The 26,249-nt window shown below is 48.8% G+C and overlaps 2 protein-coding genes across 2 annotated transcripts in view; one reads left to right on the forward strand and one right to left on the reverse strand.

Moving 5' to 3' along the window:
* Window positions 1-1,748: 1,748 nt before the first annotated feature.
* tex261 (testis expressed 261) lies at window positions 1,749-11,136 on the forward strand. Its single transcript, XM_056300462.1, has 6 exons — window positions 1,749-1,905; window positions 5,579-5,658; window positions 7,191-7,344; window positions 8,291-8,358; window positions 8,475-8,577; window positions 9,657-11,136. The coding sequence occupies exons 1-6, from the start codon at window positions 1,836-1,838 to the stop codon at window positions 9,770-9,772; spliced, it is 591 nt and encodes a 196-aa protein (XP_056156437.1). The 5' UTR covers window positions 1,749-1,835; the 3' UTR covers window positions 9,773-11,136.
* Window positions 11,137-11,244: 108 nt separating this feature from the next.
* ankrd53 (ankyrin repeat domain 53) overlaps window positions 11,245-26,249 on the reverse strand; it is a 19,806-nt gene continuing 4,801 nt past the window's right edge. Inside the window, exons 2-6 of the mRNA XM_056300220.1 lie at window positions 21,215-21,335; window positions 18,354-18,553; window positions 15,226-15,390; window positions 14,193-14,313; window positions 11,245-13,012 (exon numbers count right to left, since the gene is read on the reverse strand). Coding sequence (XP_056156195.1) covers window positions 12,434-13,012; window positions 14,193-14,313; window positions 15,226-15,390; window positions 18,354-18,553; window positions 21,215-21,335 — 1,186 coding nt within the window. The 3' untranslated portion in view covers window positions 11,245-12,433. The remainder of the gene's footprint in view (window positions 13,013-14,192; window positions 14,314-15,225; window positions 15,391-18,353; window positions 18,554-21,214; window positions 21,336-26,249) is intronic.

Raw genomic sequence — 26,249 nt, forward strand, 5'->3', positions numbered from 1 at the left:
AAGATAATGGAATAAAAATAAAAGTTCCAATAATAAGTAAATCAAAAAAAGCCAAACAAGGCGAAGAAGAGGGCACTCCGACCGGATGTGGAGCTAGCTAGCAGTAGCGCTAGCCCGGAAGTGTCCACCGTCGCGTGCAACGTTGCACATCTGTATTTTGAGGACTTGATCACAGTCTGCAAAGAAAAAGACAAGAAAGAAGAACTTCTAAAGCAGGGGTGGGTAACCAGGGGCCATGGAGAGCCATGTGTATGCAGGTTTTCCTTCCAGCCGGACTCCACACCAGGTGAGGTCACTGATTAGCAACCCTTCAACCAAAGAGGAGGAATGTATCAGTGAAGTCACCTGGTGTGGAGTCCGGCTGGAATGAAAACCTGCATACACATGGCTCTCCATGGCCCCTGGTTACCCACCCCTGTTCTAAAGGTAAGAACCATTTGATGATTTGTGCTGTCGGTGCGTTGAGCAGTATCTTTCGTGATGCTGTGTCGCTGTATCTTTGGTGGATGAGCTCATTTGATACGCTGGTTGCATCACCGGTATTGCTGCTGCCGTTAGGGGGCGCCACAGCGGACCATCCGTTTCCATCTCTTCCTGTCCTCTGCATCGTCCTCCGTCACACCAGGCAGCCACCTGCACGTCCTCCCTCACCACATCCATAAACCTCCTCTTTGGCCTTCCTCTTTTCCTCTCCCCTGGCAGCTCCATATTCATATATTTGATTTGGCAAAGATTTGACGCCGGATGCGCGTCTTGGCGCCACCCTCCCCATTTATTTATGCGGGCTTGAGCCCGGCACTAAGAACGCCCTGGCTTGTGCGTCCTCAGCGGCTGGGTGCTATTGCATCACTGTGGTGTGATGCTGCTATACTGTGTTGGAGTCAGTTGGCAAGTTCACTATATTGTAGCGAATTCGGGGGACAACGCAACCACAGGAACTGCCGCGGCCGGGAAGCGAACCCGTGTCGCCCGCACCGCAGGAGACGTCGCTAACCGCTCGGCTAAAGGGTCAGACCCGCCAGCCAGCGGCCAGCGTGTCTACTTATCCATGCAAGTTACAATATGCGGGTTTTTGCAGTTCTGTGGGAAGTTGCCCAGCTCACTTTAGTGAGCCTTATTTTGAGACCTGCATTAGGCTGTGCTGTGTGAGTACCTTAGGATGGCATTGTTGCAAGCCTATTCCTAGTCAGTCACTTTATTATGTATCGGTAATAACGGATGTGCTCTCTGCTCGGATGGTTTTCCGCGAACACAAATATTGCCATAGTCTAGAGTCATACACTGCCTTGGGATGACGCAGTCCATTGTTTCCCTGTCTTGTGATTTGTGAGTGAAATGGCAGTACCGGGTCCACTGAGCTGTGTAGGCATACCTGCTCTGTTGGACTGGAAGCTCAAAACACTGAAGGCGGGGGGTTTAATGGCTGCGTGGGGTGGGCGTGGTGTGTGTTGGAGGCGGCGGCGGGGAGGGGGCGTAATGAGTTGCAGTGCCCAGGGGCCCCGGGGGCGGTGCTAATCCAGCCTTGTGGACTACACAGCAAAAACACTAGAGGAAGAGCTTCCTCTCGTGTCTTTGAGCCTCCCGGTGATATTTAATCAGCCCGATCTCGACTTCATCAGGGGAAGGATGCTTGCGGTCCTCCGACCAGAGGGGCGCTGTCGCCACGGCGGGGGCATCGTTCGCGCCGACGCCTGTTCTTGACGTAAGCTCCTCAGCGCCCGAAGAAGAGAGAGGAGGCGTGGGGGGGAACTTTGGCCATTAGCGCTTAGCGGCTAACCGTCTCTTTTTGTACATAATAATTTCACATTTATGCGTGTCGTCTCCCACACAGAGCGATGTGGTTTATTTATTTGCTGAGTTGGCTGTCGCTGGTGATCCAAGTCTCCTTCGTCACTCTGGCCATCGGTAAGTTTGTTTGAAGGCGCGGCGTTTCGTGCGCGCTGAGGCCAGCGACTTGAAATGCCACATCAATGTTCCCACCAGCCCGTCCGGTGCCCTATATTCACGCGCTGCCGGGCTCCCCGCGCCGGGCTCCTCGCGCCGGGCTGCTGCAGCCTATCCTGCCTCTTCCTGCTCTTGTTCGTGTTATTTGCTTTCTGTGCGCGTGACGTTTTTTCTGGGGTTTGTTTTTAAGGCGGTGCAGAAATAGGGGAGCAGTCTTTAGGGGGGCGAGTGCGTGTCTACCCGAACCCTGTCCCGTCCATGATACGTGTCAGAGACCTCGGTACCGGCAGCAGAACCCCCCCCCCCTATAACGCACGCACGCACGCACACAGTCTTTCTTTTTTCTTCTCGGTCTCTCTCACTTTTTCTTTCTTTCTGTCCCCCCCACCCCGTCTCTCTCTCTCTCTCTCTCTCTCTCTCTCTCTCTCTCTCTCTCTCTCTCTCTCTCTCTCTCTCTCTCTCTCTCAATTCAATTCAATATGTGCTTTATTGGCATGACATACGTGTACATATTGCCAAAGCATGTAAAACAACAACAACACAATACAACAATGGTTATAATCTCTCTCTCTGTCTCTCTCTCTCTCTCTCTGTCTCTCTCTGTCTTTCTGTCTCGCTGTGTCTCTCTGTGTCTCTCTGTCTCTGTGTCTCTCTCTCTGTCTCTGTCTCTCTCTCTCTCTCTCTGTCTCTCTCTGTCTTTCTGTCTCGCTGTGTCTCTCTGTCTCTCTCTGTGTCTCTCTGTCTCTGTGTCTCTCTCTCTGTCTCTGTCTCTCTCTCTCTGTCTCTCTCTCTGTCTCTCTCTGTGTCTCTCTGTCTTTCTGTCTCTCTGTCTCTCTCTGTGTCTGTTTCTCTCTCTCTCTGTGTCTCTGTGTCTCTCTCTGTGTCTCGCTCTCTGTGTCTCTCTCTGTGTCTCTCTGTGTCTCTCTATCTTTCTCTGTGTCTCTCTGTGTCTCTCTCTGTGTCTCTGTCTCTCTGTCTCTCTGTGTCTCTCTGTGTGTCTCTCTCTCTCTGTGTCTCTGTGTCTCTCTCTCCCTCTCTCTCTCTGTGTCTCTCTCTCTGTCTCTCTCTCCCTCTCTCTCTGTGTCTTTCTCTCTGTCTCTCTCTGTCTCTCTGTCTCTCTCTGTGTCTCTCTCTGTCTCTCGCTCTCTCTCTCTGTGTCTCTCTCTCTGTGTCTCTCTCTCTGTCCCTCTGTCTCTCTGTGTCTCTCTCTCTCTCTCTCTCTCTCTCTGTGTCTCTCTCTCTCTTTCTCTCTCTCTGTGTCTCTCTCTCTCTCTGTGTCCTCTGTAAAAAGGGTGCTTGCATTTTGGCCCGTGCTGCTGGACTGGTAGAAAGGGCAGACCCGGTCCCTTGAGAGCAGCATCCAGCAAGTCATCTGTAGCTGTGATGTTGTGCTGCATGCTAACACGGGCCCCTGCAAAGGCAGCGGTGGACTATTGACATTTACTTAAATCGGTTAATGACGTTATCGGGTAGGGATGCACCGGTGTCACTTATCCACTGCTGGTACTGACTCCTCCTGCGGATCTCTGGGCCGCTGCTGAGGACCAGTCTGATCCATTACTTTGGCTGGACTGTGCAGACTCAGATCATTACTTTGGCGTCAATGGACAAAATACTTGAGATAGAGTGACTTTTTATCCCCACCATTACAGAAATGCAGGGTTCCTTGTGCCACAGTAAATGAAGGAGCCGCTTTGCTTTAGTTTATGACGTGTTACTCATGGCTGTCGGTATCAGATTTTAGTCGCTGGTAAAATCTCCGATGCCATATGACATGTTTGCCCGGTGTCAGCCCGATATACGACACTAGCGCCGGTGCATCCTTCTTATCAGGGGTCCTGGTGTCTTGGGTTCGAGTCTGCCTCGAGGCCTCTGATGCACGTCTTCCTCATCTCTGTTCATCCTGCATTTCCTGTCTGTCTCTACTGCCCTATCAAATGCCTGAAACATTTGATAATGTTATCTGGGGCTGGCCAGCAGTAAAAACAAAACAAAACCTGAGCACACACCGACACAGCAAGGTTGGTGCTTTACAGTTGATATAGATCATGGTGTAGTAACTCCATGTAAGGTGTGAGCACTCTTGTTTTCCCCCCCCCAAGTACACAAACAAGTACACTTGACCGCCGTGACAAAGCCCGTCTGTACATGTTGGCAGCCTGTCACCTGGCCACGTGTCACAGCGCTGAGGTGTGGTAATGTAAAATTCTCTCTCTGCCGGTAGTGCCTCTGTGAAGTGTGCAGGACACCTGTTCCTCTCCCTGTGTGGAAAAGTACTTCATGCCGAACTCCGCCTGGCAGCTAAAGTGGACTCTGTCTAGTGGGCGATAGGAATGGCGTGTTAGGTAACCAAATTAATCGGGTCCGCTGGCTCAATAAGCGGGTGTATGATCTACCAGGCAATGCTGACTTCATCTGTTAGAGAGCGAGTACAGCCCCGCTGGCCAAGCTCAGAGAAGGCTCGCCTGGTCAGCCCCGCCCCAAGCTCTGCCGTGCGATGCTGCTGCGCCACCCAGTTCGGCCAGAGCTCAATTTTCAAGCACCTGGTGAAAGGATCAGCCGATACTGGCCAGTTCAGCCCGGCTGTTGGCTCGGCCAGTGGGGTTGTCGCCCTGCTGATTAGACCCTGCAGGAAGACGTGTGTCGGGGCTGCGGTTGTAACCAGCAGTGTCAGTTTTACTAAGATGGCGTTACGCAGTCTGGTGGGAGCAAAGTGAGATCACCTCAGCCAACCGGCAGAGTTTTCTTAAAACCAGGTTTCAAACCGCAGTAAACATGGAGGCGCTTATTAGTTGGGGGTGTGTTTGCTTGGTAGTGAGTAAGTGGTGCGGTGCAGGGGAAGGTGAGCCGTCTTGAGGGGGTGCGTGTGTGTCTACATGGAGGCTGTCATTACACGTTAGAGGCTTTATTAGTACCGGCAGTGAAGCACTGGGTTCAAAAGTGCAATTTAGTCCCCCCCCCCCCCTCGCTGTCCGTCTCCCTTTCTGCCCTCTCTCTGGCTCTTAGAGAGGGAGCGCAGAGGTCGCCTTTGCATGCTGGAGCGCAACGTCTCCGTCCTCTGAACTGTCACCTTCGTCGTCCTTCTGACAAACACTGTATGACTAGTTTGACCTATTGCCTGAAGTGGCCTTTTTTATGTGTGTGTGTGTATGGGGGGGTGGTGGTGGTGGTGGGGTTCGCTTGATTAGAATTCTTCGTACCCCGTGTATTTCCCAGAGGGCTTGGGGGCAGTGTGTCTTATAATGTGCTTGTGGTTATTTACTAAAGATGTGCATTTCAGACGCTGTACCGACTTCGTCGATGGACTCGGTGGTCAGCGCTGCTTTGCGTGGGCCGTCTACAGACTCCGTAACAGACTGTAAACGTACATTTCTCGTCCACAAGCTTGCAGGGCGCGTTGGCTTCTCAAATCCACCCGTCGTTCAGGCTTGTTTACTCGTCACATGATGCGCAGCCACCTGTTACATTAGCAGGTAGCATAGATAGCATTATCTGTCTCGAGCAGAGCCAGAATCCATTATTTGTTGGTTTGTCCCAAGACCCTGACGATAAAAACATTGTTGTCCGTTGTTGCTGTTTGTCCGCTTTCTTACGTATTTATTGCATTTTTTTCTCTCCCTCTGTGCCTCCCCAGCTGCTGGCCTGTACTACCTGGCAGAATTAATAGAGGAATACACAGTCGCCACCAGCCGAATAATAAAGTACATGATCCTGGTGAGTGTCAGAACATTTGTCATCCCGGTCAGAAATGTAGATTAGACTCTGGTTTAAGTTGCCGTCCAGAAAAAGCTTCTGCTGTTTGGATTCAAACACGGGTCAGCATCGGTAGGTATTCTGGACATGTTAAATAAGTCAGTCAGTCAGTTTTATTTGTACAGCCCAATATCCCAAATTTGCCTCAGGGGGCTTTACAGCAACACAACATCCCGTCCTTAGACCCTCACATCGGATAAGGAACCCCCCCCCCAAAAAAAAAACCCCTTTAAAAGGGAGAAAAAATAGGAGGAAACCTCAGGGAGAGCAACAGAGGAGGGATCTCTCTCCCAAGACGGACAGATGTGCAGTGGATGTTGTGTTTGCACAATTTACACAATACAACATTGAAAGAGGGTAACAGAATTATAATGGAATTATAAGATATATGAAGAATATGATGAGGAGGATGCCAAGCGGTGTCCAGACGCCACCAGAGCAGCCCAGGACCCGAGCCGCTTTTATTGGTCAGTGTTCCAGGACATGTCACGAGACAGTCATGTAGAAGTGTGGAAACAAAAATCTGTCACGTCATTGTTTATTTTGTGGACATACTTGTGCAGCTGATCCCCCGGTTTAACACAGCTCGTGATTAGTCTAGATAGTACACACTGTCAAAACTGCCTCGGCGTTGTATATGGGCATGGTGGGTTGTGGTAAGGTATATGGTGTGGTGTATGGGCAGTATAGTATATAGGTGGTATGGTATAATATATGGCTATGGGTTTTTGACTGTTCAGCCATAACAAAACTCTGCATAGTAGTGACGTACCTGTTGGTGCAGACATGCTTGCCTCCAGTGTCCTGTTGTTGTTCCATTCATTTCTTCTGTTTTTGTTTGTTTTGTTCAGGGATGTGATTCTTCCGTCTTAAGACGGGAATCTGTATTTTCAGACCCACCTGAATCGTGGAGATCCGTAAAAAAAATATTTTGGGGGGGGGGGGGGGTCTGGTGGACAGGTGTATCGATGGTAGTTTTTTTCAATACTCTCTGGTAGTAGTTTAAGTAATTTCTTTACGGTGTCGTCACCAAGAAAGCCCGCCCTCTTTGGATCCCTGTGTAGTTGCTAATTGGCTCAGATTTAGGACGTCAAGTACAGTGCAACAAGTACTGAAATTACTCAAATATAATTGTTAGACTATACCCACTGACATGTCAAAACCAAGTTATTTTGGCTGCGTAATGTGTGCTATTTTGATTGCGGCTATTGAAACCACCCTGATCTGGTGGCCATTTTTTTTCTGAGCTGATCACATCCCTGTTTGTTGTTTCTCCGTGTGAGTGATGTCTGCAGAAGCCTGAAGCTGCTGTGTGCCAGAGTCAGATTCCTCACATGCATGCACACTTGGCCAATAAAGTTGATTTCTGGTTCTGAAATTAATAACTTCTACAGCATTTGAGTATTTTCCCCTGGTTAAGCTGTGTGTGTGTGTGTGTGTGTGTGTGTGTGTGTGTGTCTGTGTCTGTGTCTGTGTCTGTGTCTCCCATCCAGTTCTCGACAGGTGTGCTGGCAGGACTGTACCTGTTTGAGGGCTTCCCTGTGCTCATGGTGGGGGTCGGCCTCTTTACTAACCTGGTGTACTTTGGCCTCCTGCAGACATTCCCTTACATCCTGCTGAGCTCACCCAACTTCATCCTCTCCTGTGGTGGGTATCGCCTCCCAGACACAGGCCTGGAAGGTCTCTCTCTCTCTCTCTCTCTCTCTCTCTCTCTCTCTCTCTCTCTCTCTCTAGTTGCCATGACGCCAAGAGGCAAATTAAGGTCAGGCAGTCAGGAGTGAGGCGAAATAAGATTCAATCCGTGACCCCCGTAGGCATCTACTTTTGCACACACATGTAAACAGTACATACAAGAACATAAATTAATTCCATTGCCTACCAACATGGGGGTCGCCAGTTCGAATCCCCGTGTTACCTTCGGCTTGGTTGGGCGTCCCTACAGACAGTTGGCCGTGTCTGTGGGTGGGAAGCCGGATGTGGGTATGTGTCCTGGTCGCTGCACTAGCTTCTCCTCTGGTTGGTTGGGTGCCTGTTCGGGGGGGGGGGGGGGCACTGGAGGGAATAGCGTGATCCTCCCACACTCTACGTCCCCCTGGTGAAACTCCTCACTGTCAGGTGAAGAGAAGCAGCTGGTGACTCCACATGTATTGGAGGAGGCATGTGGTAGTCTGCAGCCCTCCCCGGATCAGCAGAGGGGGTGGAGCAGCGATCGGGGCGGTGTGGAAGAGTGGGGTGATTGGCCGGATACAATTGGGGAGAAAAAGGGGAAAGATTGCAGCAAAAATAACTTAAATTTATAACTTTAACTTAAATTTATAACATAACTTAAATTTGGACCCAAGTCCAAATTTAAGTTATGTTCTTAAGCTGCACATTAAGTCCCACTTTGGACTTAATGTGCAGCTTCAGTGTTCTCGTAACAGGTTGGACCAGTAGCCAATGGCAAGGTACAGACAATTTCCAAATCCGGGTTAATACGCAGTGTGTGGGGAAGTGGAGATGCACAGGAAATACACAAGTAAAACCTGTTTTGCTGCCTAAATCACTCTTTTCTATGATTCTTTCTGCGTCCGTCTGTCTTTTTGCTGCTCAGTGTTGGTGGTGGTGAACCACTACATGGCCTTCCAGTACTTCGCAGAAGAGTACTACCCCTTCTCAGAGGTAAGCCTCGGCTCACTTTAACAACGGCCCATCGGGCGTCGTCGTCCCAAATCGGAACAAGTTCCCCCGGCTCCACCTTAACCCCTGTCTTCTCTCTCTCTCCATCCCCTCCGAAGGTGCTGGCGTACTTCACCGTCTGCCTGTGGGCGATCCCTTTCTCTTTCTTTGTGTCGCTCTCCGCGGGGGAAAATGTGCTTCCTTCCACAATGCAGCAAGGAGGTGAGCTTCTGTCTCAGGGATCCACCGCCGTAGCGGCGAATAACCGCCCCAGCGGCGAATAACCGCCCCGACTTCCTCTTAGGCAGCACGATGCAGCGCGGTTCACAACTCGCTGTGCCAAGTATTTATTCAGCGTCTTGGGACGCATGCCAGCGGTTCAGCTCTTACTTCGGGCTTAGTCGTGTGTGCGTAATGTGTGAGTTAGTTAATCTCAAATGTTATTATATGCACAGAGGGGAAAAACTGTAACCGAAGAGGATGTGCGGTAGGTGACTCAGAAGAATTTCACTGGTTTGTTTTACTGTTTAATAAAACAAGGCCGATTTGCCCACAGCCCAAAAGCCCCCAGTCACACCAGACCTGGGCGACTTTTTACAGAGCCTTTTTTGTTTGTTTGTTTGTTTTTTTATGAAATCACTTTCACACGCAGGTATTGTTATAAAGTCACGTTTAACACCAGAACGACGGGGGATTTCACTCCTACCTAAGACCGCCGTGGGCGGTCAACACGACGGCCGGTTTTTAAACTCGATATTCTGCCAAGATAAATACCCAATTAAGATGTTAATGCATTACGTGTGTTAGTACGTCTGTTAAGAAACCGACACCAAAATTAACATTTTAACAACTTTAATATTATTTTTCACACAATTTAAAATGGGCGCCATCGGTGGTAGTCACGGTGCGTCTGTAACGGCGTCGGTATTGATTTTGATTTTAAGTTTAAACCATTTCTCTACACCGGAGGACGCTAGAGTTTCTAGGACAGAGCGACGGAACTTCGTGAAGGAAACGATGCGACCAACACACGTCATAGTGACACGACACACACGTTGACGCACAAATTACAGACGGCTGACGGTCGTTTTGGGTAGATCTTAACTTCTTCTTTGTGCAGTTGATGTAAAACTCATTTTAATGCAAACATATGCAATGTTGGGAGCGTTATATTTTTGTATTTGTGAAAATCTGAACCGTGTTGATGTGTGTGTATGCTAACGGTAACAGAGAACATTCTGGGTTTCTGAGTATCGGTTTCTCTTTTGGCCGATTAAGCAACGTGTTCGTTTCCATTTCAGATGACGTGGTGTCGAATTACTTCACAAAGGGCAAGAGAGGGAAGCGGTCCGGGATCCTCCTCATCTTCTCCTTCCTCAAGGAGGCGGTGCTGCCCAGCCGACAGAAGATGTACTGATGCGGGGACGTGGACTCGGGGTGCCGGGCTGGAGGAGGGGCGGGGGTCACTGACAACAACGGGGACACGAGGAAGGACTTGGAGTTCATCTGCGGATGGAACTGACAACAGTGGCCGAGCGGGGGAAAGGGAGCACATCACGGGGACGGACCACTGAGCAGAGCTTCCTGTTATTTGGCTAGCTGACACGTTTATACAGGAGTGTTTGTCTGTGTCTGTCTGTCTGTCTGTACTGACTGCCAACAACATCTTCTAAAGCCCTCTCTGGGCTTTTCTTTGTAGCTGCAATGCTTTCTTATTGCCAGCAGGGGAGAATTGTTTTTACCGGTATTAAAGTACTCTTGTATGTCTTAAGAATGAGTTTGGGGAAGGTTGAATGGGGGATAAGCTGGGCCTTCAGGCTGAATCCTCAGATCCTGGCGATGGATTTTTTTTGTTGTTGTTGCAAGAAAGAAGATTAACAGTAACTACCAGCAAAACGCTAGTAAATTGTGACAGCAGTTTCTTTTGCTGGTTGTCCCAAGTTTTTTTTATTTTTTATCTTCCACAAAAAAAAAAAAAAAAAGAAATTTGGCTGGTGGAAAAAGTAGAGGCGGCTTATAAAGGTTTGCCACCGGGAGATTTTAAAACTTTGGTTTAACTTGTAAATTGCAGCAGGGGGCGTCTCGGCGGGCTGTGTCACATGATTGGGAGTGAATTGGGTCGTTGATCGGGTTCCTCGGGGGCCAAAGATGCTGTGCAGGGTGTGTTTTCTGGATACTGGGGTTCAGGCGGGTGTCCAGGAAGGTGCCGCGGTCTGTCTTGGCAGCGTTGCCTTGGTTTGGTGTCCGGTGACGTGGGTCATACCAGCTACACCCATCACCTCGCCTCCACGAACGGTCTGCCGGGGTAGTAGGGGGGTTATCAGCGGGGTTATGCCGGCGTGATTTGTTTTTGATTTGAGGCGTTCACAAAGCACTGCCACCACACCTGGACTGTTTTTAATGGTGTTAAATAGTAGAGCAGTGAGTTTTCCCCACCCCGTATTAATCGGTTAATCAACCTTTCACGAACGAGGGCAGGTGAAGACAGGACCCGTGTAATGACTTCGTAAGCGGGTTAGTACCACAGGACATAAACTGTAGAAATGACTTCAGGATCGGTAGAGTTGGTTTTGTGGATCGGCTGGAATTGTCTTTCTAAATTGGCCGGCGGTGATGACGTAGGTTGGTTTTCACAGGCCTGTGTGACAAAGGAGTTTTCATTAAACTGGGCTACAATGGCCCTTTATGCAGTAATATGTTCAAGGGGATGAAACAAACCACAGCGACTCAATAGACGCATGATCCTGTGGCATTTTCAATTTAAATTCCGCGAGCTGAACCGACCCGGCCGGAAGCGTAAAGTGTTGAAGTCGTTGTCCTGCTTTGTCTCGGCCCTGCATTGTGTCCTGCTTTGTCTCGGCCCTGCGTTGTGTCAGGGTTTGTCTCGGCCCTGCATTGTGGCAGGGTTTTGTCTCGGCCCTGCTTTGTGGCAGGGTTTTGCCTCCATAAATTGCTTTTAGTGTTTCCGTGAATGCAGCTGCTGCGTCCGGGAGCGAGATGGCAGCGCCCATGGCACACTCCTGCTGAGGCTTTGTGCCGCCGATTGAACCGTTGGCGCACGCATGAAAACAAAGGAGACGGAGGTGCGTTTCATCAGCGAATGTGCCGGAAGTGTGCTTTGTGTCTCAGTGTGCCGCGTTACGGGGTAGAAAGAACACGAACTGAAACTGTGTGTGTGTGTGTTAACGTGTCAACTGTACACACACGACAACTGTAGGTGTGTGTACACACACACACACACGTGTTCAGGTGACAGGCCGTACATGGCAGATGCCGGCACACGGCCGTGCTGCTGACAAGCTCTCACCTGGATTCAGAGTGGCTCCCCTGAGGGGCAGATGAGGGGAAGTGCAGGGCCACATCAGTGACAGCTGACCCAGTTCGCCGAGGTTTCCTCACCTTTCCGTCAACCCTCTCCTCAACCTGTTTGCACAGTTTCTTTGCCCCCCCTCCCCTCCCACATCCCTCTCTCTCAAAATTGTCTGGAGTCCTAATTTTGTCACTTTGAGATGCGTTTCCTCCGCTCGAACCTGGCTAAAGCTTCCGCCTAGCTTGCGGTGCTACCGGTTTGCTGGCGTCACAACGTGAGTAACGCTCGCCTTGTGCCTGTCAACAAGGGGATCCTTATGGCAGGGAAGCCGTCGTGGCTGGTATCGGGACAGCGGAAACACAAAGTAGATCTTTAGGCTTGTTTCAAGGATCGCTTAGACATGGATGTTTGAATAGAAATCGATGTTGTCATACGGTCTGATAATCTAGTTACCTACAAGACAGATGATATATTTGGGATCGGTTTTGTAATATTTGCATTTTGTTAAAAAAAAAAACCTATGTAACATTGAGCCCAGTAGGTGTAAAGGTTAACGATTGAGAAGGGGAATGCTAAAATCTAAATGGACAAATCCCTACACTCATTGTGAGGTACTTCCGAGATTGATTTAAGTATTTTGTCGTGCTGTTTGGGGCCCCCGATAACCCCGTCTAGAGGTCCCAGTTAGGGAACCACAGGTTAACCCAGCGGACCTGCATAAAGCTCCTACAGCGGACACGGGAAGTTCAAACGCTTGTTTATTTCTCCTCAGTAGTGTCCCGGCTCCAGCACCTCGGCCAGGTGCATGGCCACCTCCGTCCAAGGGGAGGCGCTCTTCTCTTGGTGGGGGCCTCCGAGGCGCGGCAGGTCCAGGACGCTGCGGGGCTGGAAATGACCGGAGGAGGCCATCCTGGACAGGAAGGCCTTGGGGAAGAGCGCCCTCTGCAGGGTGTCCAGCGGCAGGTGGGGGGCGGCGTGCGATAAACCGTCCCACTTGGTGGTATACTGCGGCCTTCCGCTGACACTCTTGGACAAGGTGATGCTGCCTCTCAGGTCGGGCTCCACGGGGGGAATATCCGGCCGGTGGACCGTCACGGGTCTGGAGACGGAGCCCGGCACTGGCCTGGCAGGGTTGGTGGAGGCGTTCCAGTGCTCCTGAGCGCCTCCTGGTGGGTTTTTACACGCAGCCTTGGTCTGCTTTGTCTTGACTCTGTCCCTCTCGGATGAGAGGCAGGTTGCGTGGTACCGGCTCAGCTGAACTCTGGGACAGAATCCCTTTACTGGAGGAAGACCTTTCTTGCTCGCCCACTCCTCCATATTGTCCTCCGCCTGTGTCTTTCTTGCTACCTGGAATCAGAGGTGGACAGAGCGAGACGGCAGGTTAGGGTTCGGGAGTGTTGGCGTGCTGCCGTGCACTTATTGTCAGCAGGCCTGCGGGTAAGGGGGGGAAAGCTTGTTGGGGGGTCCAGCCACTAGGGGGGCACCTGTTCATCCTAAATCAATGTTGACCAAAGCATATTTTGAACCAAATAAGTGACCATCATTTGCATAAATAAAAAAAATGGATTTGTTGATTTAATAAACTGTAACACTCCCACCCACCCCCTCAAAAATAGGGGGGGGGGTATACACGGCGCTGGGGCGGGGCACATAGACTTCTTCCGATTGTCAGACTTGCCTGATGTGTTTACCTCCCCTGTGTGAAAACTGACAAATGAGTTTGAATGACTTTAAAAAGCCCAGTGAACTGACAAAAGTGTGTCTTCATTTTGTTACCTCTTCTAACCCGGAATTCACAAACAAGTTTTATTTTTGGGGTTTATGAGAACAACGTTTTCTCTTCTTGATGAAATGACTTTTAATTTAATTATATATATATATATATTTGATAGTCATCCTGCGCTTGCAGGTGTACACTAAAAGAAAGCTGGCAGCAGAGATGGATCCCTGACTGGGCCTGCCAGGCCCGGGTCCCTAAGGTCTGGGGGCCCCTAAGGTCTGGGGGGCCCCTAAGGAAATCGGTGCAGCTGCTCCTGAGGCAGACCCCGAGTCCCACAGCTAAACCAAACAGTCTTCATAATTAGGCAAATGTGAGCAGGTAAACCCCAGCCCCCCCATGCCGTCAGAGATGGTCAGCGTTATAACCTGTGACCTCTAGTCTGCCACCTTTCTGTTAACGAAGGTTATTACAGTGTGTGTATGTGTGTGGGGTGGAGGGGGGTGCAGGGACAGTGAGGTGTTCTCGGGGCCCAGGGGCCCGCAGACAAAGGGGTCCGTCTATCAATGGGAGTGGCAGAAAACGAGTGATCTTACGCCGCCAAACTGAAACCAGCCAATAGGACACTGATGTCCACGTGCTTCTAAAGGTGCCCGGCCGTGATTGGCTGCCGGACAAATCCGTCTCCCTCCCCTCACGAAGTGGCAGCCGACCGAGGTTTGCTGCGCTCCGGACGCCGTTTCATGGGGCACAGTAAGTTCAAGTTAGCTGCTAAAACCCCAAAACCATCCGGAGACACCGGAGCCATACCTTTTCGTTAGCCTCGTTTATTTTAGCCAGATCCACCAGGTCCCGGTAGAGGGTCTGCAGCTGCCGCCTCCTCCCCAGCTCCTCCTTCTTGCCTGCCTGCCACATGCGGTCTTTCAGATACCTGGACAAGCCACACATACAGTCTCTCAAACCTCGTTAGGAAGTCACTACCACTACCACTACTACCACTACTACCACTACTACTACCACTACTACTACTACCACTACTACTACCACTACTACTACTACCACCACTACTACTACTACCACTACTACTACTACTACCACCACTACTACTACTACCACTACTACTACTACTACCACCACTACTACTACCACTACTACTACTACCACTACTACTACTACCACCACTACTACTACTACCACTACTACTACTACTACCACCACTACTACTACCAATACTACTACCACTACTACTACTACTACCACTACTACTACCAATACTACTACCACTACTACTACTACCACCACTACTACTACCAATACTACTACCACCACTACTACCACTACCACTACTACTACCACCACTACTACTACTACCACTACCACTACCACTACCAATACTACTACCACTACTACTACTACTACCACTACCACCACTACTACTACCACCACTACTACTACCAATACTACTACTACTACCACTACTACCACTACCACTACCACCACTACTACCACTACTACTACTACCACTACCACCACTACTACTACTACCACTACTACTACCACTACTACTACTACCACTACTACTACCACTACATCACTACTACCACTACTACCACCACTACTACTACTACTACTACTACTACCATCACTACTACTAATTAAATCTTAAATCTTTCTGAGAGGAAACCACATGCGACACCCTGCCATCACACAATCACCCACCCACACCCACACCCACACAGAGCACAGTACACATGGATGTACCCACATACAAATACACAGGTGTGCTACACACAGAGCACAGTACACATGGATGTACCCACATACAAATACACAGGTGTGCTACCTGGCTAGGGTCTTGCGGCCCTGGGTGCGGGCGTAGTCCAGAGGCGTGTGTCCCCGGATGTCGCGTGCGTGCACGTCGGCCCCGGCCTTCACCAGCGCCTCCACGCAGTCCATCAGGCCCTCGGCGGAGGCCAGGTGCAGAGGGGTCTGCCCCGAGGTCGTGGCCCTGCTCAAAGGAAACGGCAAGTCGTCAGGCTGGACCGAGTTGCTGCTGTGCAAATAACACCCGAGTCTTGAGTCCGGACGCCGAAGTGCAGATCGAGTCCCGAATACAGACGGAGCGAAGAGTCACGTCAGTCCGAGTGGCACCGATCAGGTTGGGGTCGAGTCAAAAGGCCTTCACTCTGATTTTCGAGTCTCAAACGACTCTTAAAAGTGTTTCTAATAAAAACGTAGTTTCACTTTAAGAGGGGAAATGTTGTGGCTTTCACTTTTATTTCGTGAAACCTTTTCAGAACAACTTCAAATCAACACTGAAACCCCACACCAGTACGGGATCATGAGTTGTGATTTCTGGCAACATGGCGACTGCTGCTACCGGGCACATTCTGTCCTAACTATCGCCGGTTCGAATCCCCATGACCTCCGGCTTAGTTGGGCGTCCCTACAGACACAATTAGCCGTGTCTGCGGCTGGGAAGCCAGATGTGGGTATGTGTCCCGGTCGCTGTACTAGCGCCTCCTCTGGTCAGGGGGGGGGCTGGGGGCAATGGCGTGGTCCTCCCACGCGCTACGTCCCCCTGGTGAAACTCCTCGCTGTCAGGTGAAAAGCGGCTGGCAACTCCACAGGTATCGGCATGTGGTAGTCTGCAGCCCTCCCCGGATCAGCAGAGGGGGTGGAGCAGCGACCGGGACGGCTCGGGAAAAGTGGAGTATATTGGTCGGGTGCAATTGGGGAGAAAATCCCCCCCCCCCAAAAAAACCCCAAAACTATTATATCACCTTTTCCCCCTTCATTTCTTTTGGTGGAACTGGGATCAGAGCAAGCCCTTCCTGCGTATTTCAGCTTTCCTATCCAATCAGTCAATTCACCAGCTGATTTCACTGATTAATCTCCCCGCTTGGCTTGAAGGTATATATTCATCAGTGGAATCTGATGGTTGGAGGAAAAAGTCCCACTTGACCTTGATTTTGACTGGGAGTGATGAAGAAGGACAGGATTAGGAACGAGTATATTAGAGGGACCGCTCAGGTTGGACGGTTTGGAGACAAAGCAAGAGAGACAAGATGGAGATGGGTTGGACATGTGTGGAGGAGAGATGCTGGGTATACTGGGAGAAGGATGCTGAATATGGAGCTGCCAGGGAAGAGGAGAAGAGGAGGGCCAAAGAGGAGGTTTATGGATGTGGTGAGGGAGGACATGCAGGTGGCTGGTGTGACAGAGGAAGATGCAGAGGACAGGAAGAGATGGAAACGGATGATCCGCTGTGGCGCCCCCTAACGGGAGCGGCCGAAAGTAGTGGTAGTAGGTCATGGGTCACGCCATGGTACATGAACCCCAGTTTAGAGGTCTGTCTCCATGTTTGCCAGTGGGAAGTAATTGTTCCTATTTGGATTTGCATGTGCCTGCATTGTGATATTCATGGACAGGATCTCAAGGGGAGGAGTGTGTCCTTTTTGGGAACCTCAGAATTGCACATCTGCTCTTCGCCGATGATGTGGTTTTGTTGGCTTCATCAGAACGCCACCTCCAGCGCGTACTGGGGCGGTTTGCAGCCGAGTGTGAAATGGCCGGGATGAGAGTCAGCACCTCCAAGTCTGAGGCCGTGGTTCTCTAGCGGAAAACGGTGGCTTGCTCAGGGTCTTGCTCACGAGTGAGGGTAGGATGGAGCGGGAGGTTGACAGGCGGATCGGTGCAGCATCAGCAGTAATGTGGACGTTGTACCGGACCGTTGTGGTGAAGAGGGAGCTGAGCCGGAAGGCAAAGCTCTCAATTTACCAGTCAATCTTCATCCCAACCCTCACCTATGGTCATGAGCTTTGGGTAGTGGCCGAAAGGGTGAGATCGTGATACAAGCAGCTGAAATGAGTTTCCTCCGTAGGGTGTCTGGGCTCAGCCTTAGAGATAGGGTGAGGAGCTCGAACATCCGGAGGGAGCTCGGAGTAGAGCCGCTGCTCCTTCACGTCGAAAGGAGCCAGTTGAGGTGGTTTGGGCATCTGATCAGGAGGCCTCCTGGGCGCCTTCCTTTGGAGGTTTTCCGGGCACGTCAGACTGGAAGGAGACCCCGGGGTAGACCCAGAACTCACTGGAGGGACTACATGTCCAATCTGGCCTGGGAACGTCTTGGGATCCCCCAGGAGGAGCTGGAGGGCGTTGCTGGGGAGAGGGACGTCTGGAGTGCCCTACTTAGCTTGCTGCCACCGCGACCCGACCCCGGGGAAGTGGCTGATGATGAGATGAGATGAGATGAGATGGGATGAGATGAGATGAGATGAGATGAGATGAGATGAGATGAGATGAGATGAGATGAGATGAGGTGAGGTGAGGTGAGGTGAGATGAGATGAGGTGAGGTGAGATGAGATGAGATGAGGTGAGGTGAGGTGAGGTGAGATGAGCTGAGATGAGATGAGATGAGGTGAGGTGAGGTGAGATGAGGTGAGGTGAGGTGAGATGAGATGAGGTGAGGTGAGATGAGATGAGATGAGGTGAGGTGAGGTGAGGTGAGATGAGCTGAGATGAGATGAGATGAGGTGAGGTGAGGTGAGATGAGGTGAGGTGAGATGAGATGAGATTAAATGAGGTGAGGTGAGATGAGATGAGATGAGATGAGGTGAGGTGAGATGAGATTAAATGAGGTGAGGTGAGGTGAGATGAGATGAGATGAGATGAGGTGAGGTGAGATGAGATTAAATGAGGTGAGGTGAGATGAGATTAAATGAGGCGAGGTGAGGTGAGATGAGTTGAGCTAAAATGAGATGAGATGAGATTAAATGAGGCGAGGTGAGATGAGATGAGGTGAGATGAGATGAGAGGTGCCATGCCCGCACCAGCATCTATCCGAGTTTGTTGTCCAATTAGGCCCACAGCTGATTACTACTTGAACTGGCTGAAGATATATATATACAAAACAAACAAACAAACAAAAAAAACCGAAAATTTCAAGCAGAGGAAAAACGTAAAGCTCCTACGTGTTGACGTCAGCTCGGTGTTGCAGCAGGTATGTGAGACAGCGGTAGGTGTGGGCGGAGCTGTGAGCAGAAAGGACCATGTGGACGGGCCGCCGGCCTGCAGGGCAGCTGGCGTTGACCCCCACCAGGCCGCTGTCCACCAGCAGTTCGATGCAGGCCAGCCGTCCGTGAAGACAGGCCACGTGGAGCACGGTCAGCCCCTGGAGGACAACACCATACAGGCAAGCACACACACACACACACACACACACACACACACACACACACACACACACACACACACACACACACACACACACACACACACACAGACAGACACACACACACACACACACTCGTCTCTCAGTGCCATCTTTGTCGAGTTGCAGGACAGCCCCTCTCAATAATGCAACGAGGCTAGAATATTGAAATAGCCTATTTTTCATGCTAATAGTCCAAATACATGATGGGATTTGAACCTGTTATTTTGTGAGACCCCTTCAATAGTCGATAGCTTATCAAAGTACTGGCTGATCATCTTCTCCTGCTCGGGATTGTTCTAATCTGCTTCTAATGTAAAGCACCATGAGCTGCATTTCATGTATGAAAAGCAATCCATAAATAAAGATCATCATGGTGATTATTATCATTATTATTAGTAGTAATAACTGTAGTAGTGGAAGTAGTAGTGGCAGTACTATAGTTGTAGTAGTAATAGTAGTAGTGATAATATTAGTAGTGGTAGTAGTAGTGGCATTTGTATCATAGTAGTAGCAGCAGCAATAGTAGTGGTAGTAGTAGCAGTAGTAGTAGTAGTGGTGGTGGTGGCATTTGTGTAGTAGTAGTAGTAGTAGCAGTAATAGTAGTAGTAGTAGTGGTGGTGGCATTTGTGTAGTAGTAGTAGTAGTAGCAGTAATAGTAGTAGTAGTAGTGGTGGTGGCATTTGTATAGTAGTAGTAGTAGCAGTAATAGTAGTGGTGGTAGTAGTAGTGGCATTTGTATAGTAGTAGTGGTAGTAGTAGTAATGATGGTAGTAGTAGTAGTAGTGGTGGTAGTAGTAGTTATGGTAGTAGTAGTAGTAGTGGTAGTAGTCGTAGTAGTAGTGATGGTAGTAGTAGTAGTAGTAGTAGTGGTGGTAGCAGTATTGGTAGTAGTAGCAGTGGTGGTAGTAGTAGTAGTAGTAGTAGTGGTGGTGGTAGTAGTAGTAGTAGTGGTGGTAGTAGTATTGGTAGTAGTAGTAGTGGTGGTAGTAGTAGTAGTGATGGTAGTAGTAGTGGTAGTAGTGATGGTAGTAGTAGTAGCAGTAGTAGTAGTAGTGGTGGTGGTAGTAGTAGTAGTAGTAGTGGCGGTAGTAGTAGTGGTAGTAGTGTTGGTAGTAGTAGTAGTAGTAGTGGTGGTAGTAGTAGTGATGGCAGTAGTAGTGGTAGTACTAGTAGTAGTAGTAGTGGTGGTGGTAGTGGTAGTAGTAGTGGTGGTAGTAGTAGTAGTGGTGATGGTAGTAGTAGTGGTGGTGGTAGTAGTAGTGGTAGTAGTGGTGGTGGTAGTAGTAGTAGTAGTGGTGGTAGTAGTAGTGATGGTAGTAGTAGTAGTAGTAGGAGTAGTAGAGGAGTAGTAGTAGTGGTGGTGGTAGTAGTAGTAGTAGTGGTAGTAGTAGTGGTGGTGGTAGTAGTAGTAGTAGTGGTGATAGTAGTAGTAGTGGTGGTGGTAGTAGTAGTAGTGGTGGTGGTAGTAGTGATGGTAGTAGTAGCAGTAGTAGTAGTGGTAGTAGTAATGATGGTAGTAGTAGTAGTAGTAGTGGTGGTGGTGGTAGTAGTAGTAGTAGTGGTAGTAGTAGTGGTGGTGGTAGTAGTAGTAGGAGTAGTAGTGGTAGTGGTGGTAGTAGTAGTGATGGTTGTAGTAGTGATGGTAGTAGTGGTGGTGGTAGTAGTAGTAGTGGTAGTAGTAGTAGTGGTGGTAGTAGTGGTAGTAGTATTGGTAGTAGTAGTGGTGGTAGTAGTGGTGGTAGTATTGGTAGTAGTAGTAGTGGTAGTAGTAGTAGTAGTGGTGGTAGTAGTGGTAGTAGTATTGGTAGTAGTAGTGTTGGTAGTAGTGGTGGTAGTATTGGTAGTAGTAGTAGTGGTAGTAGTGGTGGTGGTAGTGGTGGTAGTAGTGGTAGTAGTGATGGTAGTGGTAGTAGTAGTAGTAGTAGTAGTGGTAGTAGTAGTTGTAGTAGTGGTAGTAGTAGTGATGGTAGTAGTAGTAGTAGTAGTGGTGGTAGTGATGGTAGTAGTAGTATTGGTAGTAGTAGTAGTGGTGGTAGTAGTAGTGGTGGTAGTAGTAGTAGTAGTGGTAGTAGTAGTAGTAGTGGTGGTGGTAGTAGTGATGGTAGTAGTGGTGGTAGTAGTGGTGGTGGTAGTATTGGTAGTAGTATTGGTAGTAGTAGTGGTAGTAGTAGTGGTGGTGGTAGTAGTGGTAGTAGTATTGGTAGTAGTATTGGTAGTAATGGTAGTAGTTGTAGTAGTAGTAGTGGTGGTAGTAGTGGTGGTAGTAGTGATGGTAGTAGTAGTAGTAGTAGTAGTAGTATTGGTAGTAGTAGTGGTAGTAGTAGTAGTAGTAGTGGTAGTAGTAGTGGTAGTAGTAGTGGTGGTAGTAGTAGTAGTGGTAGTAGTAGTGGTAGTAGTAGTGGTGGTAGTAGTGGTGGTAGTAGTAGTGGTGGTGGTAGTATTGGTAGTAGTAGTGGTAGTAGTGGTAGTAGTAGTAGTGGTAGTAGTAGTAGTAGTGGTAGTGGTGGTAGTAGTGGTAGTAGTAGTAGTAGTAGTGGTAGTAGTAGTAGTAGTAGTAGTAGTAGTGGTAGTAGTAGTGGTAGTAGTAGTATTGTACCATTACAGCAGTATATTGTTCACCTGGTGGTTGGTCTCCAGGGGGGGTCGGGCTTTCTGCAAACTGAGCCGCAGCCATTCTTCGTCTCCTAAGGCGGCCGCTGGAAACGCGTCGCTCTCTGCCGGAACTTTCCGGGAAACTTTCCTGCAACAATTCAGAAGGATGTGGAGAAGAAACAGAAACCAGAAAAACAAACTTGGCCTCGTACGAATTACGGATGCGACCTTCAGCACATTTGGTACATTCACAAGTACGAGGACGAGCGGAGAGAGTGATGAAGAGGAGGAGAGCCGATAAGAGAGCTGGTGAAACGCTTCAGACCAGCGTGGGAGGAAGACCGCCTGTCAGTCAGGATGAAGCGCGAGGTTCCGCCGCACGCGATTGTAAATCATATGAGACGGAAGAGCACGGAAGTAAATATTGGTGAGGGATCAATACAGTGATCGATACGTTTCCACCAAAGGCACAACAGGCCCATTTTAAAGCGAGCACAAATCACACAAAGCTGCACTATTTCAGCTGCCAACGGCGGCGGCGGCTTTCAACGGCCCTGCACGTAATGTGCCGCACGAAATGATTTAATAGTGCACACGCACACACACGCACGCACTCACACGCACACACACGCACAACTATTAACAATGCGCCTAAAACTACAAAATGCACCCTGCATTTTTTCAATCTCCGACATGCAACTTGCTTTTCTCTTTCTTTTGGTCAGATTTGTTGACGGTTTCCATGGTGACGCAAACTTCCCCGGTTCGTTCAGTCGTGTTCAGCGTTATAGTCCCGCATGAACATCCACCAAGTCTGTTAAAACTCACACTTTGACGTAAAAGTGAATTCAAGTCAAGAGAAGAAAAGAAAAAACGAAAGTAAAAGAGAGGAATGACACATCTGCCGCGTGTCTCTGCTGCTGCTACTCACCCGCCCGCCATCTGTCTTCACGAGCGTCCAAGTCCAAGTCCAGGGACGGATGACGTAGTGTTACTGTTATATTAGCTATATGTTATGGATGACGTAGTGTTACTGTTATATTAACTATATGTTATGGATGACGTAATGTTACTGTTATATTAGCTATATGTTATGGATGACGTAGTGTTACTGTTATATTAACTATATGTTATGGATGACGTAGTGTTACTGTTATATTAACTATATGTTATGGATGACGTAATGTTACTGTTATATTAACTACATGTTATGGATGACGTAGTGTTACCGTTATATTAACTATATGTTATGGATGACGTAGTGTTACTGTTATATTAACTATATGTTAAGGATGACGTAGTGTTACTGTTATATTAACTATATGTTAAGGATGACGTAGTGTTACTGTTATATTAACTATATGTTATGGATGACGTAATGTTACTGTTATATTAACTATATGTTATGGATGACGTAGTGTTACTGTTATATTAACTATATGTTATGGATGACGTAATGTTACTGTTATATTAACTACATGTTATGGATGACGTAGTGTTACCGTTATATTAACTATATGTTATGGATGACGTAGTGTTACTGTTATATTAACTATATGTTAAGGATGACGTAGTGTTACTGTTATATTAACTATATGTTATGGATGACGTAGTGTTACTGTTATATTAACTATATGTTATGGATGACGTAATGTTACTGTTATATTAACTATATGTTATGGATGACGTAGTGTTACTGTTATATTAACTATATGTTATGGATGACGTAATGTTACTGTTATATTAACTATATGTTATGGATGACGTAGTGTTACTGTTATATTAACTATATGTTATGGATGACGTAATGTTACTGTTATATTAACTATATGTTACGGATGACGTAGTGTTACTGTTATATTAACTATATGTTATGGATGACGTAGTGTTACTGTTATATTAACTATATGTTATGGATGACGTAGTGTTACTGTTATATTAACTATATGTTATGGATGATGATCGGCGTCCAGCTGCTGTGTGTGCGCTCTCGGAAGTGGTGTGTTGGTGTGTGTCTCCGTGCTGTTAGTGAAGGGCAGGGGAGCGGGAGGGGCGGGGCCGGGGGCGTGGTGACGTCATGCTGCCCACACCTCAGCCACCACGGCTGTTAAAGCTCCTCTCCCAGTATCTGAAGGCCAGGCACAGTCGTACCGTAATGGATAAAGGTTCCCTACCAGGATTAATACAGCATCTATAAAGCTTATCATATCTTATAATAATGATGATAATTCAATAATAATAATAATAAAATGTTATTTGTATAGCACCTTTCATTCTCGTTACAAATAATCTTGAAAAACGAGCGAGCCCCATTCAGTGTGACTGAAGGGCCTTAGCAAAAAATAACACACACACACACACACACTGTATATGCATTATATATTTACACAATGTGTGTGTGTGTGTGTGTGTGTGTATCTATGTATGATGGATGTGCTCAAAAGACTCAAATGTGCACGTTGGCAGAACAGCTGGTGTCCATGAAATATGAATTAGCTGTGTTTCAGTCGCCAGTCGTTATAAACGCAGTTCTGTTCTCCAGCCATCTATACGCTTTTGGACCAAATAAACCCGAAAACATAAACAAACCACAAAACCCTCCTTCCCATTAAATAACCGGTGGCATCTGAAGCGCCCAGAGGTTCTTTCGAGGTCAGTCTAGTACCTCCTGACAGACAGAGGCAGACTCACGGACATGTCCCGAGGCCTCCAGAAACGGATCCCTGGTGGATTTGTATTGACGATGCATTAGCATGGGCCCGGCCGTGGCAGATTAACACCCCCCCCCCCATGCTGCAAGGGTCCCCAGAGGTCTCCGCCTTGCTTGGCTGCACCCGGTGCCTCGTGACATCGACTGTGTATCGCCGGTGTCTCCGCAGGCCTGTGTGACGGACCGGGGCCCCTCTCTGATCATACGTATTGACCACTGGAAACCCCCGTTAGCATTAGCAGCCCTGTCAGGACAGACACACCTGTTTTCCTTTTGTCAATAGTGGCGTGCAAAGTGTATCCTGTATAATCTGTATAATCTCCCTCCTCGCTTCTCTTCAGCTCCCTCTCTCCCTCTCTCGCCCTCCTCTCTCTCTCTCTCTCTCTCTCAAAATATACACGTCATATATGGTTTATCAACAAAGTTCAGTAGAAGGCAAGGACAAGCCAGGTCTCCTCTCTTAACCCAGAGAGCCTCTATCAACATACAACATCGTCAAAAAATGACCTTTCTGTTGCATCAACAACCCGTTCACTCTGTGTGTGTGTGTGTGTGTGTGTGTGTGTGTGTGTGTGTCTATGTGTGACTTCTTGTATATGTATTTGTGCATGCCTCTATAAACTGGGAAAGTTGTGTGTTTGTGTGTATGCATGCATGCGTGTGCGTGCATGCATGCGTACGTGTGTGTGCATGTGCATGTGTAGGTGTGTGTGCACATGCACGCATGTGTAGGTGCGCGCGCGTGTGCGTGTGTGTGGTCATACTGTATGTGTGTATCTATGTGTGACTTCTTGTATATATGCACCTGTGTGTGCCTCTATAAACTGGGAAAGGTGTGTTTGTGTGTATGCATGCGTGTGTGTGTGCGCATGCATGTGTAGGTGTGTGTGCACATGCACGCATTGTGTAGGTGTGCGCGCGTGTGCGTGTGTGTGTGGTCATACTGTATGTGTGTATCTATGTGTGTCTTCTTGTATATACGCACCTGTGTGTGCCTCTATAAACTGGGAAAGGCGTGTTTGTGTGTATGCATGCGTACGCGTGTGTGCGCATGCATGTGTAGGTGTGTGTGCACATGCACGCATTGTGTAGGTGTGCGCGCGTGTGCGTGTGTGTGTGGTCATACTGTATGTGTGTATCTATGTGTGTCTTCTTGTATATACGCACCTGTGTGTGCCTCTATAAACTGGGAAAGGCGTGTTTGTGTGTATGCATGCGTACGCGTGTGTGCATATGCATGTGTAGGTGTGTGTGAACATGCACGCATGTGTAGGTGTGCGCGCGCGTGTGCGTGTGTGTGGTCATACTGTATGTGTGTATCTATGTGTGACTTCTTGTATATATGCACCTGTGTGTGCCTCTATAAACTGGGAAAGGTGTGTTTGTGTGTATGCATGCGTGTGTGTGTGCGCATGCATGCGTACGTGTGTGTGCGTGTGCATGTGTAGGTGTGTGTGCACATGCACGCATTGTGTAGGTGCGCGCGCGTGTGCGTGTGTGTGGTCATACTGTATGTGTGTATCTATGTGTGACTTCTTGTATATACGCACCTGTGTGTGCCTCTATAAACTGGGAAAGGTGTGTTTGTGTGTATGCATGCGTGTGTGTGCGCATGCATGCGTACGTGTGTGTGCGTGTGCATGTGTAGGTGTGTGTGCACATGCACGCATTGTGTAGGTGCGCGCGCGTGTGCGTGTGTGTGGTCATACTGTATGTGTGTATCTATGTGTGACTTCTTGTATATATGCACTTGTGTGTGCCTCTATAAACTGGGAAAGGTGTGTTTGTGTGTATGCATGCGTGCGTGTGCGTGCATGCATGCGTACGTGTGTGTGCATGTGCATGTGTAGGTGTGTGTGCACATGCACGCATGTGTAGGTGTGCGCACGTGTGTGGTCATACTGTATGTGTGTATCTATGTGTGACTTCTTGTATACATGCACCTGTGTGTGCCTCTATAAACTGGGAAAGGTGTGTTTGTGTGTATGCATGCATGTGTGTGCATGTGCATGTGTAGGTGTGTGTGCACATGCACACATTGTAGGTGTGCGCGTGCGCGTGTGCGTGTCGGGCATCATGCTGTCGGTGCGTGGGCTGCACGCATTAGCTACAGTGCATCCAGCAGTTGGTGCAGAACAGATTAGCAACTGGCTGATCAGAGCGGCCTAAGCCCGCTTTAGGGCAAGCATGAAATATGAGATCATGTCCCCGGCGCCTCCACAGGCTCTCCCCATTGGTCCGCTCCATCGTCCAATCAGGCGCCGCTCCTTCCCGCTGGTAGTGGAATAAACAGTTCTGATGGACCAGGGAGCTTTCACCGAATTAGCTCCTCATCTTCAACGCGCAAATGAA

This window comes from Lampris incognitus, chromosome 20 (genome assembly GCF_029633865.1).
Source record: "Lampris incognitus isolate fLamInc1 chromosome 20, fLamInc1.hap2, whole genome shotgun sequence".
In the NCBI taxonomy this organism is placed as follows: domain Eukaryota; kingdom Metazoa; phylum Chordata; class Actinopteri; order Lampriformes; family Lampridae; genus Lampris; species Lampris incognitus.

Excerpts from the sequence above, each read along its gene's own strand:
- tex261 (XM_056300462.1), top strand. The coding sequence starts at position 1,836 with ATGTGGTTTATTTATTTGCTGAGTTGGCTGTCGCTGGTGATCCAAGTC. Across the intron at positions 5,659-7,190 it reads TAATAAAGTACATGATCCTG|TTCTCGACAGGTGTGCTGGC; the intron begins GTGAGTGTCAGA and ends TCTCCCATCCAG. Across the intron at positions 8,578-9,656 it reads TTCCACAATGCAGCAAGGAG|ATGACGTGGTGTCGAATTAC; the intron begins GTGAGCTTCTGT and ends TTTCCATTTCAG.